General features: G+C 38.8%; 1 protein-coding gene across 2 annotated transcripts in view; it reads right to left on the bottom strand.

Annotated features, from left to right (window-relative positions):
* SEL1L3 (SEL1L family member 3) overlaps positions 1-19,102 on the bottom strand; it is a 132,018-nt gene extending 112,916 nt beyond the window's left edge. The window contains exons 1-3 of one of the 2 annotated variants that reach the window (XM_074229674.1): positions 19,013-19,102; positions 18,701-18,912; positions 668-1,235 (exon numbers count right to left, since the gene is read on the bottom strand). In XM_074229674.1, coding sequence (XP_074085775.1) covers positions 668-1,235; positions 18,701-18,757 — 625 coding nt within the window. In that variant the 5' untranslated portion in view covers positions 18,758-18,912; positions 19,013-19,102. Of the gene's footprint in view, positions 1-667; positions 1,236-18,004; positions 18,092-18,700; positions 18,913-19,012 lie in introns of those variants that run through there. The other variant, XM_074229675.1, reaches the window with a different exon arrangement.
* Positions 19,103-19,517: the final 415 nt, after the last annotated feature.

Below are 19,517 nucleotides of genomic sequence, written 5' to 3'. Positions count from 1 at the left end.
CTCAAGTACTCCTGACTCCAGGGCCAGTGCTCTATCCACTGTGCCACCCAGCCGCCCCCTAAACCAGTTTTTAAGAGGATTGGTGAATTTTCAGAGTGAGTGTTTACCCCTTGGAAACTGACAAATTATAAATTAGGGCTTGAATTATTGTTTTGTTGATTTTTTGACTTAAGAAAATGATAAAATATTCATAATGCAGATGAAACTTAAAAGTATATCCTATATACAATTTTTGAAGAGCTGATTGTTGACTGTTTAGGAGCAAACCATAATATACAATCATGACCATTCAGAATGTTCTTCCCTTTAATAAGTGTTTGAGGTAGATAGGAACAATAGTCTAATTTTCTTTTTTTTTCTTTTGGTGGTTTGAATTTTGCTTCTGCTTTTCTGTGCCATTATAAACCAGAATATTCCCTCTTTATTGTCACTTTCCTTAATTTTTGTTTTCTCTTCTTCCATTCTGCCCTTCAGTCTCAACTCCTAACAAAGTGTGAAGTATATAGTTTGGATTGGGGAATACACAGGGAAAAGAGTTTGATTTTTCTTTAAAAAAAAATTCCTGTCTTCAAATTCTTACTAATACCATAAAATGTTCTCCTATATTGATACTAGCCATCTGAAGAAAAAATGGTATCCTATCAAAGAATAAGGCCATGCTACCTACCATTTTCAAGAGGGCACTGGGGTATCTTGTTTGCCTGTAGGTTCCATATGTAGTCCATGTTCCACTCAAGACATACTTGATGATCTTTGAAAGGGCGTTCAAAAGGTGGAACTGATTTCAACAGAGTGAAATTCTTTGTTATAGCATGTAAGAAGTTTTCTTCCCATCTTGCACTCAGATCTCCATTGTGCTTATGAGTGATCCAAGCGTGCAGTATCACAGCAGAGACTGCAATGGAGTGTCTGATAAAATAATCATCTCTATAAACCATGATGCTTGGGAATTTCACATGTACCATTTTAATTCTCCTAGTATGAAGATGTTTCTCATTCATCCATCTCTTCTTATACACTGGAATGCTGCTTCTGAATTCAGATGAAACAATGGCTTCAAAATTGACCACACAAGGTTGAGAACATAAATACTGAACAGAAACTTCAGAAACATTGCGAACATTTCCTTCAATAACAATGACATGAATGAAATCTTTGTAAGTCACACTTGGCTTGGCTTCTGGGATCAGTGATGTAGTCAGGAGTGTTTGCCTACCCAACGATGGCACAAAGTTCTGAAAGAAAAAATATATTAAATCTTTCAAGGTCACATCCCACTACATACCACTGATATTTTTTATCATCTATTTTGCAAATTCTAGCACAAGGTACTTAATAAATTCTTGTTGATTGATTTGCTCTACAAAGGCTTATGGATCTCATAGAGGAAAGTGTCACTTACTGAAGGGAAAAAAAAAATCATACAAACTAAGACTTAGCTACATTAAAGTCTTTGTAAGTCCATTCCCTGGCACAGTAGCAGCTGCTAATCAAAATGCTGCTCTCTGAACAATGTGGCAACCGTCCACAGAGCTGCTTTCCAAAAGGAGAGCTATGACATAACAGGGCTGGCAGCAATTGAAGCGGCTGCTACAGTTTAAAAAGAGACACCCCAGATTCAGATGCTATAAAAACTATTGTCAAGACTTCAAAGAGTAGTGGTCAGAACCTGCCAGGATTCATCTGGTAGAAGGGATCAACATGCACCCCAAGGGTAAAGTCAACAAGAATGCCAAAAAAAAGGGCCAACCTTCTCCCTATAATTTCAAAGTTGTAGCCCAGCAGGAAACTAGAATTGTTCTAAAAAAATCAAACACAGAATGGTCCTGCTCAGCACCAGAAATATTAAGAAATATTTTGGCTGTTTAATTGTGTAAGGAAGAGAAACTAGAGCCCATTTGGCCAAAGTTTGCTATGGCTCCAGTTTCTTAAGACCAAGAAACTTAAATATTCAGCTAAATAAAGATGGCCTCTCAAGCATCATTAAAATAAGTAAAATTTGAAAACTGTTCTGTATATTGCCCAGTTGACTCTGGATATGGAGGAACAAAAAAATCTCACTCACACTCACTTGCTTCCCTACCAGATACAATTGTCATAACATGGTCAAGTGGCAGAAAGGAAGCTAAGGGAAACCAAAATAGCTGCCTCTTTTTTCTGTTTTGTTTTTAGCCAAGTCATGGGAAATTGGAGGGGAGGGGTATGGGTATTTAGGTTCTGAGAACCTCAGAAAAAAAGGAAGTTGGTATGCCCTCTAATTTTCATTCCTACAGTGAAAGGATTAATTCAGTTACAATTTCACATATATGTATAAATTATAGGATTAAGCAGATATAAAATAATCTTATAATTAGCAAGTAGTAAGCTTTAAAGAAAGACTGTTACAATTCTGATTTATAAATCTAAGATTAAGTGCTGTTTTCTAGGGAATGGTAATAGCACCAACAATGACAGCAATGTTAGCAATAACACAAGTTCAACTGATGAGTTGACTCATTTTTGAAGATGTACAATGGAGTCCTTAAAATGAGAACCAAACTGTTCAGAAAGTTGAATCAATTGACCCAAAGCAAAAAAAAAAAAAATCAGTGATGTTGGGTGCCAGTTTTAGATAATAACTTGATTTATAGTTCATTTTTTGCAGAAGTGTGATATCACCAAATGCTTCCTCCAAAAATACTAGTCAATGAACTCACATAGAACATGCAAATAATATGTAAAATAGAATGTTTTGCAGCCTATTTCAGAAGAATGACTTTAAACCTCCTCTTCCTTATTTGAAAAACTGTCTTAATCTTCCATGCATCATTCTATAGCATCATCAAATATTTCTCTCATCCCTCAGCACTTGGCATTGAACAAGACAGCAGAGTAAAACCTCAATTAAACAAAATGTTGAAAGAAACATTGTTCTGATTTGCTAGTAACTTCTGTCAAATATAACCCCCCCCTTTTGTTATTTCAAATTGTTACTGCTGAAAATCTTTCTAAAATTATATCAATCTGATTTTCTGTTTTTTAAGTTTGTTGTCATACTTTGAACTTTCATTGATGATGACCTCTGGATATGTTTTTGAGTCTTGGGGGGGGGGGTCATCATTGTGGAGATCAATGATCGCTTTTCAGTTCCATAGATATAAATAGCAGTGATAAGAAAAGGTTAGATTGAACTTATACTGATCCCAGGATGGAGCCTAGAAGTTATTTATTTAAGAAATCTCTGTTGTGAGTTTCTTTTAATCTGCTACTCTTTCAAGTTGAATGTACAAAAATAATTAGTTTAGAATTCTGATAATTTTGGTACTGGTGATTCTAGATTGTTCAGTATTTAGATTAAAGAACACTGAGAAAACAGTATTATAAGACACTAAATTATTATAATCTAGAAGAAATGAGAGAAATAATCTTTAGAATTATATGTTCATCTATATGAATACACTTGAATACACATACATAAGAATACCTTAGACATTTAGATGGATTTTATTTATAAAGGAACTTGATCATGGAAATTCTCTATTCTCTAACAAGTTAATTTGCTAACCATATTTCTTCTATACTCCTAAATGACTCTGAAAACTGTTGCTTAGAGAATAAAGAAAAACTCCTGATTGGATTTCTGTGGTGGGCACTGGACTTGATTTGCACTCTGATGAATAGCAACTGTTAATAGAAATACCCACTTTCTCTGCACTCCTCAATAAAAGTGAGCCCAGCAAACCCAACTCTGTTCCTCTTTCCTGTACTGTCTTTTCCCCTTATACTTTTTCTCCTGAAGAACATATGGGGATTGGGGGGGAAGCAAATTTTTTTTCCTCCCCTCTCTGCCCCCAACAGAAAAATGATTTGTTGAAGAAGCACAAAGTAAGTTACAAGAGAAGAGTTCCTGATATCCAAGTTCTTGATCTTTCGAAGCAGACATTAGAGACATTCTGGTGAAACCTTCCATCTTAAGAGATGATAGCAGTCAATGCCAATTATAGTTTCTATAGATATACATGGAAGAAGTGAATACACTACATCTGCCCAATTCTTCCCAAAATTCATGAGCAACATTGCTGAGGTACAACCTCCTTAGAAAAGTGAGTAGAAAGAGCAGACAGGGGCAGCTAGGTAGCACATTGGATAGAGCACCAGCTCTGGAGTGAGGAGTACCTGAGTTCAAATCCTGCCTCAGACACTTAATAACCTAGCTGTATGACCTTGGGTAAGTCACTTAACCCTGTTGACTTAAATAAAAAAAAGAAAAAGAAAAAGTGGGTAGAAGGGAACAGCTAGGTGGCGCAGTGAATAGAGCACAGGGCAATGACCTTGGGCAAATCATTCTTAACCCCACTGCCTTAAATAATTAAAAAAAAATTTTTTTGCAAGGCAATGGGGTTAAATGAATTACAACTGAGAATAAACTACCCAGCACAACTGAACATAATCTTTCAGGGGAAAAGATGGACATTCAATGAAATAAAGAACCTTAAAACTTTCCTATTGAAATGACCAGAGCTGAACAGAAAATTTGATCTTCAAGTACAGGACTCAGGTGAAACCTAGAGAGGGTAGACAAGAAAGGGCAAATTATGAGGGATTTAATGATGTTGAACTACTTGTATTCCTGCATGGGAAGATGATACTGATGACTGATGTAAACCTCATTTATCAGAACAGTTAGAAGAAGCACATATAGACAAGGGCAGGAGGGAGCTGAATATGAAGGTATTATATTATAAAGATGGGAGTTAATGAGAAAGAATGTACTAGAAAGAAGGGAAAGAAAAGGTAGAATGGGCTAAGATATTTCATATAAAAGAGGCAAGAAAAGTTTTTGCAATGGAGTGGAAGGGGGAAGTGAGTGGGAATGAGTGAGTCTTCATTCTCATTGGTTTGTTTTGGGGTTTGTTTTGCTTTTTTTTTTTAGCTTTTTTGCAAGGCAAATGGGGTTAAGGGGCTTTCCCAAGGCCACACAGCTAGGTAATTATTAAATGTCTGAGGCTGAATTTGAACTCAGGTACTCCTGACTCCAGGGCCGGTGCTCTATCCAGTGCACCACCTAACTGCCCCCTTCATTCTCATTAGAATTGGCTTGGAGAGGAAACAACATATACAATCAATAGGGTATATAGAAACCTATCTTACCCTAGAGCAAAAAAGGAGAGGACAGAGATGGGAGAAAGGGGACAAGGGGAGGAGAGTGAGGTATAAGTGATAGAAGAAAGGGAGGATTGTGGGAGAGAGTAGTCAGATATAATACACTTTTGAGGAGGGACAGGGTGAAAAGAGAGAGAGAATATTATACATGGAGGTAGGGAGGAATAGGATGGAGGAAAATACAACTAGCAATAGCTGTGGAAAAAATATTGAAGCAACTTCTCTGACAGATTGATGGTAAAGAATGCCAGGGGCGGCTAGGTGGCGCAGTGGATAGAGCACCGGCCCTGGAGTCAGGAGTACCTGAGTTCAAATCTGACCTCAGACACTTATAATTACCTAGCTGTGTGGCCTTGGGCAAGCCACTTAACCCCATTGCCTTGAAAAAAATTAAAAAAGAAAAACTTAAAAAAAAAAAAAGAATGCCATGCAACCCAGAGACAGAGTTGATGGTATCTGACCACAGACTGAAGTATACTTTTTTTCTCTCACTTTATTTTTCTTGAGGTTTCTCTATCTTAGTGTGTGTGTGGGGGGGGAGATTATATTTACTTTTACAGCAAGTCTTTTGTAGTAATATGAAAATAAATAAATAAATTTTTTAAAAGGGGGAAAAACAGGTGGAATTCTGATTCCCTATATAACTTATCTCATAATCTAGCCTTCTACCTAAAGAAGGGAGTTTCTTGAGCAGTACCAGCTTTTGGGTTGCCAGATTTGCTAGAATGTTGGAACAGTACCCTGCTGACAAACCTCAAATTCAGTTTTTGAGAGGAATTTCTGTATTTTATGTTTTTCTGTATTTTTATATGTGCTTCAATGAGTGCTTATTTATTTTCTGTATCTGGGAGGCTCCTTTTATTTGCGTTACATTTCTTGTGGGGATGAGGTAAAGGGAGTCCTTTACCCAATATATGCATATGTTACCTTCAGTGGTTGTTTAGAAAATAGGGAGCATATTTTACACATTTGTAGAATTCTAGACATGAACATATTGGAAATTTCCCAGAATAAAACTGAGTCAGGGTATAATCAGCCAATTATCTCACTGCATCAACTATTGACTTTGTCTGTGTAAGTTCGAAGTATGGGAAACAGTGGACCATAAGAAACATATAATTCAAAAGGAAGACCCCATTTCACTCCTCTTTGCACCAGAAGAACTTGTATAAAAGTACAATTCAAGACAGTATTTCTGAAAACAAGAAAGAAGACAGGGTTGGTAACAGGTTGCAAGTAGAAGTCTATATTTCAGATGTATGGTTTTTAAGAAATAAGTAGTAAATATTTGACAAATCAGTTCAAATTTTTTGTTTTTCAAAAGACTGGTAGTTACAAATACAGGGAGTTAGTGGATTATGCTAAGGAGATTATTAAAAGAATGGGGAAGAAATGTACAGGCAAAGCTTCATAGAGTAAAAAGGTTTTCTAGTTTTAGTGTGTGGAGTAAAGATTTGATGATCAGATGTCTTGAAGATACAGAACAATGCTTCTCCAGAGTGTGGAGTTGGATCACTTCCCTGTCTTTCAGAACATATGAAGCGTGTAAGCCAGGGACACTGTGGCTTAGAACAAGGACTAATGTGCTTATAACCATTGCCTTCAGAATGTACATAACCAGTATCTATCAGTGACACATCACATTCTAAATATTGATTATACTAAGCTGGTTTCCTGGCACATATTATGTGAGGTTATTAAACATTTCCTGTTAGGGGAAAAAAGTCAATTAATTGAAGACTGTAGTTTCAGGGTAAATGTTGTATTTAAACTTCCTGAATTTGTTCACAAGCCAGATTGTATTAACATAAAACAAAAAACAATTTTTTTATTAAATATTGCACCTCAATAATTAATGATGACTATAGCAAAGACATATCACACATCATTGCTACAGAATCTTAAGGACAATTCCATAGAAAACACTGCACTAACAACCTTCCTATTACTGGTTTGTTTTTTCACCTTCCATCTACCACTCTGTTGCCTCAGTTCAGTCCAGCTTCTTGATTTTTTTAACTCATTTCAATTTAATTGACTAGCCATTTACTGAGTACCTAGTTTGTACAAGGTACTGAACTTTTAAAAAACAAATTTAACAAAGAATAAAAAAAGAAAAAACAATTCAGCAAGAACAACCAACACATTAAGCATCATTTTCCATTCAATTTTTTACCTGCTCTCCTTTCCAAGCTGGGTCTATATCACCTCTCTGACACTACATACAACATCATTAAATCCCTCATCATTTGCCCTTTCTTGTCTACCCTCTCTAGGTTTTACCTGAGTCCTGTACTTGAAGATCAAATTTTCTGTTCAGACTGAACTGTCTCTACACATTTGCTGATTGAAACCTTTTCCAAGTAATGGAGGGAACTTATAAGTCCATCTTCTACAGTGTTTGCCCATACAGTGATGCCCCCACCTCTGAAAAGAAGGGGGAAATACTTTCTCCACTCATCCTTAGGTCATGATAATTCTCAGTGTTTTTTTTTAAATGTATTCTTTCCAATTATATTGTTGTTATATTCATTTCTTATATTATTTTCCTCATTCTGCTTATTTCTTCTATCGGTTCACATGTCTTCCTATGACTTCCTTATTTCTTAGAGTACAGTAACGTATATAGCATACATTCACAAACTACAATTGATTTAGTTATTCCCAATCAATAGTTATCTACTACTTTTATTTCTAATTCTTTGCTATCAGAAAAAAAGTCCTACTTGAAATTTGGGGGCATAAATGGGACTTATTCTTCTGTCTTTGACCTCCTTGGAGAATATGTCTAACCTATGGGATCTTTAAGTCAAAGTATGCACACATTTTAGCTATCTTTAAAAATAACATAATTCCAAATTCCTTTCTGGAATGCTTGGGCCAATTCACAGCTTTAACAATATATAATATACTTTTTGTTTTGTTTTAGTTTTTTGCAAGGCAAATGGGATTAAGTGGCTTGCCCAAGGCCACACAGCTAGGTAATTATTAAGTGTCTGAGACTGGATTTGAACCCAGGTACTTCCAGGGCTGGTGCTTTATCCACTGCGCCACCTAGCCACTCCATACCTTTGGTTTTTATTCTCTAGCATTTAGACTTTGATAGTGAGGATTGGCCCTAGGAGGATTGAACTTGTTTTAGACACTTTCCATTTAACCTTAGTTCATTCCTGCCTCTTAGGCAGCAAGTCCTTTCATAGTTTTTCTAGCTATGTAGGGCTCCTCATCCCTTACTGCCAATGCTTCATGCTCCAGAACTTTCCCACTTTCTTAGACCCTTGTATTCCATTCCACTTCCCCACAAAAATTGGTTCTATGTAACATTTTCTCAGATGTCCTGACAATCTAAACAATAATTTCATGTTGATATGATTAAAAGTGATCTAAAGTTGGCATTCTACAATTTTCTGGTAACACTGGCATATTTCCACAGACTTTCTGGAGACAAGACTTTTACCTAATCACCTCATATCCAAGAAAGAAAAGGAAAATGACAAATACTAGATGGGATATGGAAAAACTGTGACATTAATATATTGCTGGTGGAATGGTGACCTGATCCAACCATAATGGAGAGCAATTTGGAAATAGGCCCAAAGGGTGATTAAATTGTGTATACCCTTTGTCCCAGTAATTCCACTACTACTTCTGTATCTCAAAGAGATTTTTTTAAAAAATGAAAAAGACTATTTGTATAAAAATATTTATGGCAGTTCTTTTTGTGTTGGCAATGAATTGGAATAAGAAGAGGTGTCCATCAACTGAGGAATAACTGAATAAGTTGTGATATATGAATGTGATGGACTATTACTGTACTATAATGATGAGCAGAATGATTTCCAAAAAATCTACGAGAACTTATATGAACTGGTGCAAAGTGAAATGAGCAGAACCAGAACATGATACAAAGTAGTAGTAATATAATATGATGATCAGTTGTGAATGACTTGGCTATTTTCAGGAATAAAATGATCTGAGACAATTCTGTAGGATTTATGATGAAAAATGCTATACACCAGAGAAAAAACTGATGTATTCTGAATACAGATAAAAAATACTTTTTTTAAAAAAAAACTTCATTTTTCTTGAGTTTTTTTGTCCGTATTCTCTTTGAAACATGGAAATGTATTGCATGACTGCACATGTATAATCTATATCAAATTGTTTGCCTTCTCATGGGGCGGGGAGATGGGAGGATGAGAATTTGGAACTCAAAATTTTAAAAGAAAGAATGTTAAAATTGTTATTACATGTAATTGGAAATAAAATATCTTTTGAAAATTTTACTTAAAAAAGACTTTTAATTTAAAGGTAGAATGACAGCTCAGGGGAAAGACAATTTTGGGCATGTGAACCTTTCTTATATCCACAAGCTATATATCCCCTGTGATGTCTATCTGCTCTTTGAGTTTAAAGAGCAAGGAATACTAAAGCACTCTTAAGACAATAATTAATCATCTGTGTTTAGAAAAATTTAGTTCTTTGTGACTTCATCTATGAAACACTAAATTCAATTTTAAAATAAAGATTCTTTTCATGGAAGGGATGTGTATTCAGCAAGACCTGATTATTTTGTAGATTTAAAAATATCAATTGTACACATGTTTCCCTGAGAGATAACCCAGACTGGGAGGCATAAATGTACTATTTTTCTGAGTGAGATTCAACATAGAAGTCAAGAATCTGAAGGATTTATGTTTCTTCTAGATGGGAAAAAGATTAGTCAATAGTGTCTACTGCTTCCTTTGGGATGACTGAGTTCTATATGCTTAAAAAAAATCAATGAGAAGAGACTTTACTCAAACAACCATCCCTTGATACCAAGGCTGTAACCAATATTGAGAAGACCATGAAAAATATTTTTGATGTTCACTATAAATGGCAGGAGGGAGGACATGTAGATAATCAAAATTCATTCATTTTTTTCCTTCAAGACATGTTTTTGTTACACAGATATGTCTGAAATACAAATAAAATTCAAAACCCAACACTGAAATCGTATTAGGAAAATCAAAACATCCAGTACGCTCAGTCAAACACTTAAGACTAAAATCAGACTGAACTGTCTCTACACATTTGCTGATTGAAACCTTTTCCAAGTAATGGAGGGAACTTATAAGTCCATTTTCTACAGTGTTTGCAGGACTAGAGATAGAGAAATCCTAATTTTTTATTATTTTTATTACCTTTTTTGGGGGGCAAGGCAATGGGGTTAAGTGGCTTGCCCAAGGCCACACTGCTAGGTAATTATTAAGTGTTTGATGTCAGATTTGAACTCTGGTACTCCTGACTCCAGGGCTGGTGCTCTATCCACTGCACCACCTAGCTGCCCCAAAATCCTACTTTTATTAACAAAATACAACATCAAATAAAATAAGTGATGTTTTCCAGAAGAATGATTGGTTGGGAATAACCTAACCATGGATATCTTTGATGCCAGAAAATTCCATTCCATTCAACAAGAATTTATTAAATACCTAATTGTTTGATACCAGAAATATACTCTATTTATTAAAGAATGATATTTTGGGGGCAGGATTTTAAAAGTGCTTTAAGTCCCCAAAATGTATTAAACTAATGATTTTTAAGGTGTAGTCTGAGGATGCCTTAGAGGTCCCCAAGACCCATTCAGGAGATTTGCAAGGTCAAAACTATTTTCATAATAATATCAAGATATTATTTGCCTATTTACAAATTATATTTGCCCAGCTACAAATATGTGTGACCAGACTTTCTTCATATGCCTCAACTAAAGCAATATATCACAACAGATTGAATGCAGAAGTTGAGATGAGAATCCAACTGTCTTCTATCAAACCAAACATCAAGGAGCTTTACAAAAATGTGAAAAGCAATACCAGTCTTCTCACTATTTTTGTTTTGTTTTGGAAAATATAATTATTTTATAATAAAGATATTATTTATCTTAACATATAATGTGTTTTTAAAATTAATTAATAGGTATTTAGGGGTGGCTAGGTGGTATAGTGGATAAAGCACCCACCTTGGAGTCAGGAGTACCTGGGTTCAAATCCGGTCTCAGACACTTAATAATTACCTAGCTGTGTGGCCTTGGGCAAGCCACTCAACCCCATTTGCCTTGCAAAAACCTAAAAAAAAATAAGTATTTAGGAGTAGTGGGTGATGCAGTGGCAGTGGCAGTGGATACAGCCAGACCTAGAGTCAGGAAAACTCATCTTTCAGAGTTTAAATCTGACCTCAGACACTGATTTGTGGCCCTGGGCAAGTCACTTAACCTTCCCTTAGCTTCCTCATCTGTAATATGAGCTAGTGAAGAAAATGGTAAATCATTCAAATTATCTTTGTCAAGAAAATGTCAAATTTGGCTATGAAATAATTTACAACAACAAAAATAAATATTTTTTAAATATATACTTCAATTTCTAATTTGATAATTTCTAATATAAATTGTTACAACCCACATAAATAAAAGTTTTCTGAAGTCCTCAATAATTTTCAGGAGTATTATAAAGAAGTTCTGAGATCAAAAAAGTTTAAAAACTGCTTTGTGAGGACTAATGGCTTATGTGGAAGGATCCACATTCTCTGGCCATATCCCAAGAAATGCTGCAATGTAAAATGAATACGTGGCTATAATTGTGACCTGCTCCCCTCTGTAACTACAGTCCAAAGTTCAGGCAGCAGGTGATTTAATAACTTATCAAAAATCACTTCTCCAGCATCCTCCGTAGTTTCATTCTTGCCTAAAATGATTTACTACCTATCATCACATCATCAGTTCTATCACCATTACCACCACGACCAACACTTCATTACTTCAACCATTACCACCACCATTTTTATCACCATAATTCCACTGAGTCCTATCAGTGAAGAAGAGAAGAAAGCAAATACAAGGAAACAGCAACATCTCTGCTTTTCCACCTGACCTCAATAGCCCCTTGATTCCTTTCACAGATTATGGATTCTCTCCACAGAGTAAGAGCCAGAAAACAAAAAGCTAAATAGTATGAATTTTAGTTTATACTTCAGTTGGTTAATATGTTAGCGAATTATCCAAGTTCTTTTTCCCTTCTTCTTGCTAGATGTTCTCCTTACCACTTGAGACATCCTATAAATAGAGCAAATATGAAGAGAAAGCAGACTAACTATTCATAGGAAACTTTTGGCAAAAATTAAAGGTTTTTGCTTGCTTACTTGTTTATTGAATTAATTTGAGAATCAATTTGGTATAGTGATTGTTGGATTTGAAAGTTCAAGGGATAAAGATTTGGATTTTGCCTCTAATATTTAATGGTCATGTGGTGAGGAGTAAGCCATTTAACTTCTCTGATCCTCAGTCTACCTGATCTGTAAAATGATGATAGTATTTGCTTTAACTCATAGGTTTGTTATGAGAATCAAATCAAATAATTTAACATTGAACTTTGCAAACAAAGCACTATGTACAAGTGAGACTTTATTGTCTTTGGACTTCAATGATCCATGGTTCCTACTGATTAAATATAATTGAAAATTGCTTCTGGTTTCCTTTTTATTTACTAGACAAGGTACTCAACATTTAGTACATAATCAATAAATTCATGGTAGCTAGATTCAGGCTAAGCCCAAAGGATCTATGAGAAGATCCCTCCTCCTATTCCTTTGCAGAAGTTGTGTGATATTGGTGTGAACATTGCACATGTCAGATTTTTTTCAATATATTGATCTGTTTTGCTGAATTTTTTTCTTTTATTCCCTTTTTTCCCATTTTAAACAAAATTTCTTTTCCTTTTCTTTTTTTTTTCAAGGGATGACTCTCTAAGGAGGGATTTAAGGAAGGCTACAAGGGGCAACAGATGTGTAAAAACAAAAGATATCAATAAAAGTCTTTTTTTTTTAATGCAGTCTATCTCTACTAACTGAAAACTCTCTGACATCCATAACAGCTATAATCTGCTGTCCCCCACATACATCTGCTGTACTAAAATCCTCTTATTTCTTTGTCCTCTTGCTGTCCAACAAGTACAACTCTCCACACTGATTATTTTAGCTCTACAGCTGCCTTTGATACTGGTGATCATGACACTTATTTTTCAATTAAAAAAAAAATCTTTGCACATTCAAGGCCACTGTTGGGAATGGGCAGAACTGCATTCTAGCAAAGCCATATCTAACAGATGGTGCTATGGTGGACTTTCAGATTTTAGCCAAGTGAGACACCAATAAGATTTAACTGGTGAATGTTTAATCAGATGAGATCACAACTATTGTGTTGAATAGGTCATGACATTTCTGAAGACCCTGCTCAGACCACTGTGGTTGCTTTAGCTATTAGAACCCTACATCTCTTTGCCTTAAAGGTCACCATCCAGAAGTCCTCCCTGCTCTCTGACATTCACTGACTTCAGACTTCTCAGAAAACAGCTGTGACCATGGTTTGTCTTTTTTAAAAAATTGTTTGGCACGGTTTCTGTGACTTATCGTTCAGGCCTCATCACAATTATTCATGCTTTGGCAGTATCCTAGCTACAGTCACAGTATTCTTCTTGGACTAACATTGATGGTTGTGAAGTCCCAGTGAATATAGAACAAAACATCTCATCCTTCTTTGGGCACTGGCTATTTCATGCTCATGTATAAGGATGTGTGGTAAAAGCAGCATGCTACCTAGCCAACTCTCAAATTTTAGTCTCATTGGAGGCAATCAAGAAGAGGACTGGATATTATAAAACCAAACCAAAAAAAGTCATCCAATCATTTATACTTGAATCTGTAAAGTTTCTAAAGATACCTTTAACATCTGTTGTATTCTGTATCTTTTCTTTGTATCATCAAAGTTCAGCACTGTGAGTAGCACATAGCAACATCTGAATAAATGCTTGTTGATTTGACCTGACCCATTCAAACACACAGGTAATCTCAGCATCTCAATGGGAATTGGAAGAAAAGAGGGGAAGACTTCTAAGACCTCCTCTGCCTTGACTAAAGATAAAGCATCTTCTATTTTTACTACTAAAGTCCTGCTTCTTCTGGGTAGTTTCCACAATTTGTTTCTGTCCCTATTAACTGATTTTAGATTACTTTAGATGAAACAATATCTCTTCATGAGAAGAGTCAGAACAGTTTATGATAACTTAAGTACTATGCATTTAAGTATTGAGTGAAAAGAATAATTCAAATGTATTGAACATTCCTTTGTATTTAGGGTATAGATCAGGGGTTCTTAATTTAGGGTTCAAAGGTTTATTAGAGGTTTGTAGATAAGTTTCAGAGGGTCTATGGATTTGTATGGCCAAGCCCCAAATTTAGCATTTCCTTCGATTATATAAAAACAATGTTCTGAAAAGGGGTCCACAGATCTGTCAAAGATGTTCAAAACATGGGGCAGCTAGGTGGTGCAATGGATAGAATGCTGGTCCTGGAGTCAGGAGTACGTGAATTCAAGTCCAGTCTCAGACAGTTAATAATTACCTAGCTGTGTGGTCTTGGGTAAACCACTTAACCCCACTGCCTTGTGGAAAAAAAACCTAAATCCCCCCCCCCAAAAAAAAAATAATTACCTAGCAGTGTGGCCTTGGGCAAGCCACTTAACCCCATTTGCCCTGCAAAAACCTAAAAAAAAGTCCAAGACATAAAAAAAGGTTAGGAATTCCAGGGTCTAGAAGCTTCAAACTCTTTAGAAGTAAACTCAAGACCCTTCACTGAATGGCCCTAATCTACCTTTGTGACTTTCTCTCAAATTAATTTTTCTTATATATTATAAATTCCAGGAAAACATTCCCTGACTGTATTGCATCCTTCCCCTACATTTGATTCACACTACTCTTCCCTTTATCCCTAAAACACTCAGTTCTCCCCTCCTATGTAATACCTACTAAAAAAGGTTCAACTCAAACTCACTCACTCTAGCTCTAATATCCCTGATCCCTCCCTCTCATGGCTCAGAGCACTTATATTCTAAGGTATACTTCCATTAATATATATCTTTTATTGTATTTTCCAACTAGACTAGAAGCTCCTTGAGATCACGTATCCAGTCTTATTTATCTTTGTATTTCCTCTGAAACCTAAAAAATTGTTGAATACATGGATAGGATTGATGGATGGACAGACGGACAGATGGATGGCTAGATTTTCCTGGACTTCAGTCAAATGAAATTGTTTGAAATTCTTTAACATCCAGATGGTCTCCATTTCCATATCAATGCAAGTACCTTGTGATTCCTTTTCAATCCTGTTAAAAAAATAAAACCTTTCTGATTTATCCCAACTGACTGATGATTCCATTACTTAAGTCCACTCAGCATTTACAGTAATAGATGACTAGAGGTAGCTTAGATATCATTGAGTTCAAAGCCCTCATTTTACAGTTGAGGAAACCAAGGTAAAGAGAGAACTGATTTGTTAAAGGTCACACAAGTTAATAGTAGCAGAGATGGAACTAGAACCCTGTCTCCACTGTCTTCCTGAAGACAGTGCTCTTGCTCTTTCCACTATATCTCGCTTCTCTCAGAGTCCTTTGGTTATTTCTTTACGTTAGATTTCCCCAAGCTTCTTTGTAAACTTCCAAGACAGAGAACAGGCCTTTTGTTCTTTTGTATGCAGCTGCAGCACCTAGGACAGGGCTCTCCACCCAGTATCCTCTTAAGAGACTGACTAGACAACACAGTATCTCTTTACAAAACTCCCCCTCCTAGGCACCAGTTTCCCCACACCATTATTTAAACCTGTGTTATGCAATCTCCAATGGCCTATGGTGAACTCCAGAATTCCTCTATTTTTCTAAAAACTCAGCTAACCAATAACAAACTAACTAGCCTTCAAAGCAAAGTAATGGTTTAAAAATATTTTAAGTCTTTCTCCTGCTTGGTTGGCAAATTCTTTACATTAAATTGGGAGTTTTTATTTCTTTCATTAGATGGTAATCAGAGGTGTATCTGATGAACACACAAATGGACAAGAATCAATGACATTTCCTTCTTCATATTTTCAAAAAAAAATTCCCTTCCTTCTCTCTTTGCCAAGACATTCATCCATGCTCTAGTTATTTTCCATGTTACAGTGTTTTCTGGAATTCTCTTTCTTTTGGGGGGGTTCTTCCTCACACCTCAATCTTTAGTCTATCCATAAACATTATTTCTTTTTTATGCAGTGCCCTGTTTCTTGATTTTTCTCTTCTGCTCACAGAAAATTTCATATTTGTCCACGAACATTTCCAATTCCCCAGGTATCACCTTTGACCTCCAACCTTTTTTATACCTACCCTATATACTAGAAGTTATAAAAACCTGGGTTTCTGTTCTTTCCAGATTGGGGACATGGGGGAGAATGTTCTCCACTTGGAACCCTTTCACATTATTCCATTTCTGCTGATGTACAAGTATCTCATGGAAAGGCATCATCTATCTAGGTAAGAACTCCGTCAGTTGTTAGAACAGAGTTTTATTAATTACACCTTGCTATACAGCCCTATGGCACAAGTATTAAATAATGATAGTTCCTGAACTAATAATTTTTTTTCCCTTCATTTAAAATGACAACTTTGGCTGAAAATGCCTAGATAATTTTATAGTGCAGCTTTGATAATTCCAAAGTAAGATGAAAATCTGTGTACACTCAACAGGTAGATTTTTAAGGTAGAATTAAAACTGATGATTTGCTATCATAGTGGTTTCTAATTTGAAGAAGTGAAACTTCATGGTAGCAAGGCTCATAAAGGTAAAGAGAGGTTTCATGTTCCGGATACCAAATCCCAGAGAAACCATTTTTACTTTTTCCACACTTTCTAAACCAAAACATGAAATTAATCTCTTCCCCATCGGCATTCCCCCAACAATGACAATACCAAAAATAAATAAATAAATAATCTGGATATACAGGCTAATTTCTTTCGCATCCTGTAAATTTCCTATTACATCAGTTTCATGATTCAGCATTTACCATTTTGATTATTTGCAGTAATATATCATCAAATAACACCAGATTTGTACAGGATCCTGAAAGTTAAGGTAAGATGAACCCAAAAGGGCCAATCTGCAAATTCAATACAATTTAACTCAGGAAGAATGAGGAGAATCTGGAGATAACGTTATCACCCTGTTTCGAAGGTCTAACTTATCCTCCTACTTAAAATTAATAGCTTCAGTGTCTCGGTGACTGACTTTGGTTGTGTATGACAAACAAGTGCACAGACCAAACTGGAGCTCTGAGGCAAATGGCAGAACCTTTCGCTAAGTACAAATAAAATGCTATTAAATAGTTTATCTAGAATTGCTCCTTTGCCTGCCATCTGAAACTTTGGAGAGTTCAAGCGCGATGGTGATTCCAGTTCCCAGAGGGCTATAAGCAGAAGAGTGCAAGAGGCAAGAAGGAGCGTGTGAGCCCAGAATCTGGAAGGAGCGAGCAGAGGAAGGAAAGGCGACCGGGGCTACGAGGGAGTGGGGAAACCAGGCTGAAGGAGAGAGGGGAGCCTGAGGGGCACAGCGAGCGGGCTCGCCAGTCCGGAGCGAGTTGGCCACGGACTCGTGGGGGAAAGGGCATTCTGTGAGGCTGGAACGGGTGCGTGGGAGAGATGCTGCGGGAGAACGTGAGTGAGTGAGGAGTTCGGGGGGAAGGAAGGGGAAAGGAGAAAAGAGAAAGAAAGAAACTCCCGGTGCATCCCAAAGCACTCCGGCACCTGAGCTCCCCTTTTCGGGTGTGTGGAGTACGCAGCAGGCACGGAAAGAAAGAAAAACTCAAGGCTTGCCAGCCTGCTCGCCGCGGGAGCCGGGGAGCCCAGTGGCGGCCGCGGGGGCCCCCCGCTCCACACACCACACCCTGGGGAGATGGAAGCCCGGGGAGTGGGGGGGCGGGGGCAGGGGCAGGGGCAGGGGCAGGGGCAGGGGCAGGGGCGGCTCACCAAGCAGCAGAGCAGGAGTATCGCGGAGGGGCGGCCGCCGAGGCCCGGGGGGACCCCGCGGGCGCAGCCCCTCGGGCTCTCCTCCTCCTCCTCCTCCTCCTCCTCCTCCTCCTCCTCCTCCTCCTCCTCCTCCTCCTCCTCCTCCCCGTTGTCCGCCGCGGGCCGGGGGGACATGGCTCCGGCTCGGGGGCCCGGGCGGTCCTGGTCCGTGGCGGGCGGCGGCTGCAGCTGCTCCTGCCCCGCGCAGCCCGGCTCCGTGGGGACTCGGGGGAGGGGACCGCGAGGGCCGGCCGGCTCCGAGCCTGGCACGGGGTCACCTGGTGCAGAGCCCGGCCCCGGGACCGGCCCCCGCCGGAGGCGCCACCTTCTCTCTCCCCGCCCTCCCCGCCTGCCGGCCCGCGCTGGGCCACCTGCCGCCGCCGAGCCGCGGCCGCCGCCGCCTCCACCCCCGCGGCGGCAGCCCGGGCGGCGGCTCCTCCCTCCCGCCCCCCTCCGGCCCGGGGGGCGCTCCCCGCCGGGCTCCGGCCCGGGGGGCTGCTCCGGGGTCCCCCGTCCCATAGACTCGGCGCGACTCCGGGGCGGGCTCGGGCCCCCCTTTCTGCCCGCACCCCGCATCGAGACACCTGCGGGGAGGGGAGGGGGGGCAGCCAAGCTAGAAATTTTGCTTCCTGGCAAGCTTCCCCTCCCCCTCCCCACCTGGAAGCCTGGGGATCCCCCGTAGACTTTCACGCCATTCTGGTCATTGTAATTCATCTTTTGTCTTTCTGCCAATGAGAAGAGGGCCACAGGACGAGATTCAAAGGTGGTGGTGCCATCCTGTTGGCTTTTTCAGCGCCGAGCTATTGGCTCCAAAGACTGGTTTGGATCTGATTTGCATCGCTGTGGAAGTTCACCAGCCCGGGGTCCCACTTTGAACATAAAATAAAGCAAGTTCATTAGTTCAACTCAATTTTACTCACCCCCCCCCATAAAAGGTGGTAGCCCCCCCCCCCCCCGAAACACACGCACGCTCTCAAAACAAATTGAATCACAATCTTGGAGCGAAGAGAGTGGCAGGAAGGCAGTTAGAAATTGCTGGGAGTGCCCTGCCTAGGACTCTGTCTGCACCCTGTGCATAGATGGCAGCTCCCAGGATGCAATCATTCAGTCCTTGGGGTGTCTCAAGCCAGCGAGCTGCTACTGCTCCTCAGAAAGTTAATACGCCCCCAGAACCGTTAGCAACCGCCACCGGTGGGATCATGCTTATTAGTTCTAATAATAGAGTCAAAGTCTGATATAAAGCATTCATTACCCTGGGGGTTCGAAAATATTAAGGGTCAAGCCGGGAACCACCCCACCCCCCACCCCCAGCAGAAGGGAAAAAAAAAAAACCCATTCACAAACATTACTGCCAAACATATAAATCCCACAATGGCATTGCTGCGACGTAGGGGAGTCTGTCATGCTTGCCATCACCAAGGCGAAGGGAGTGACCACTTGGTAATTCTAGGGTACTTGTGGCCCAAATAAAGAC

This window comes from Macrotis lagotis, chromosome 3, assembly GCF_037893015.1.
Source record: "Macrotis lagotis isolate mMagLag1 chromosome 3, bilby.v1.9.chrom.fasta, whole genome shotgun sequence".
In the NCBI taxonomy this organism is placed as follows: Eukaryota; Metazoa; Chordata; class Mammalia; order Peramelemorphia; family Peramelidae; genus Macrotis; species Macrotis lagotis.
Note: the sequence above shows the minus strand (reverse complement) of the source record. Positions and strands in the feature narration are given on the sequence as shown.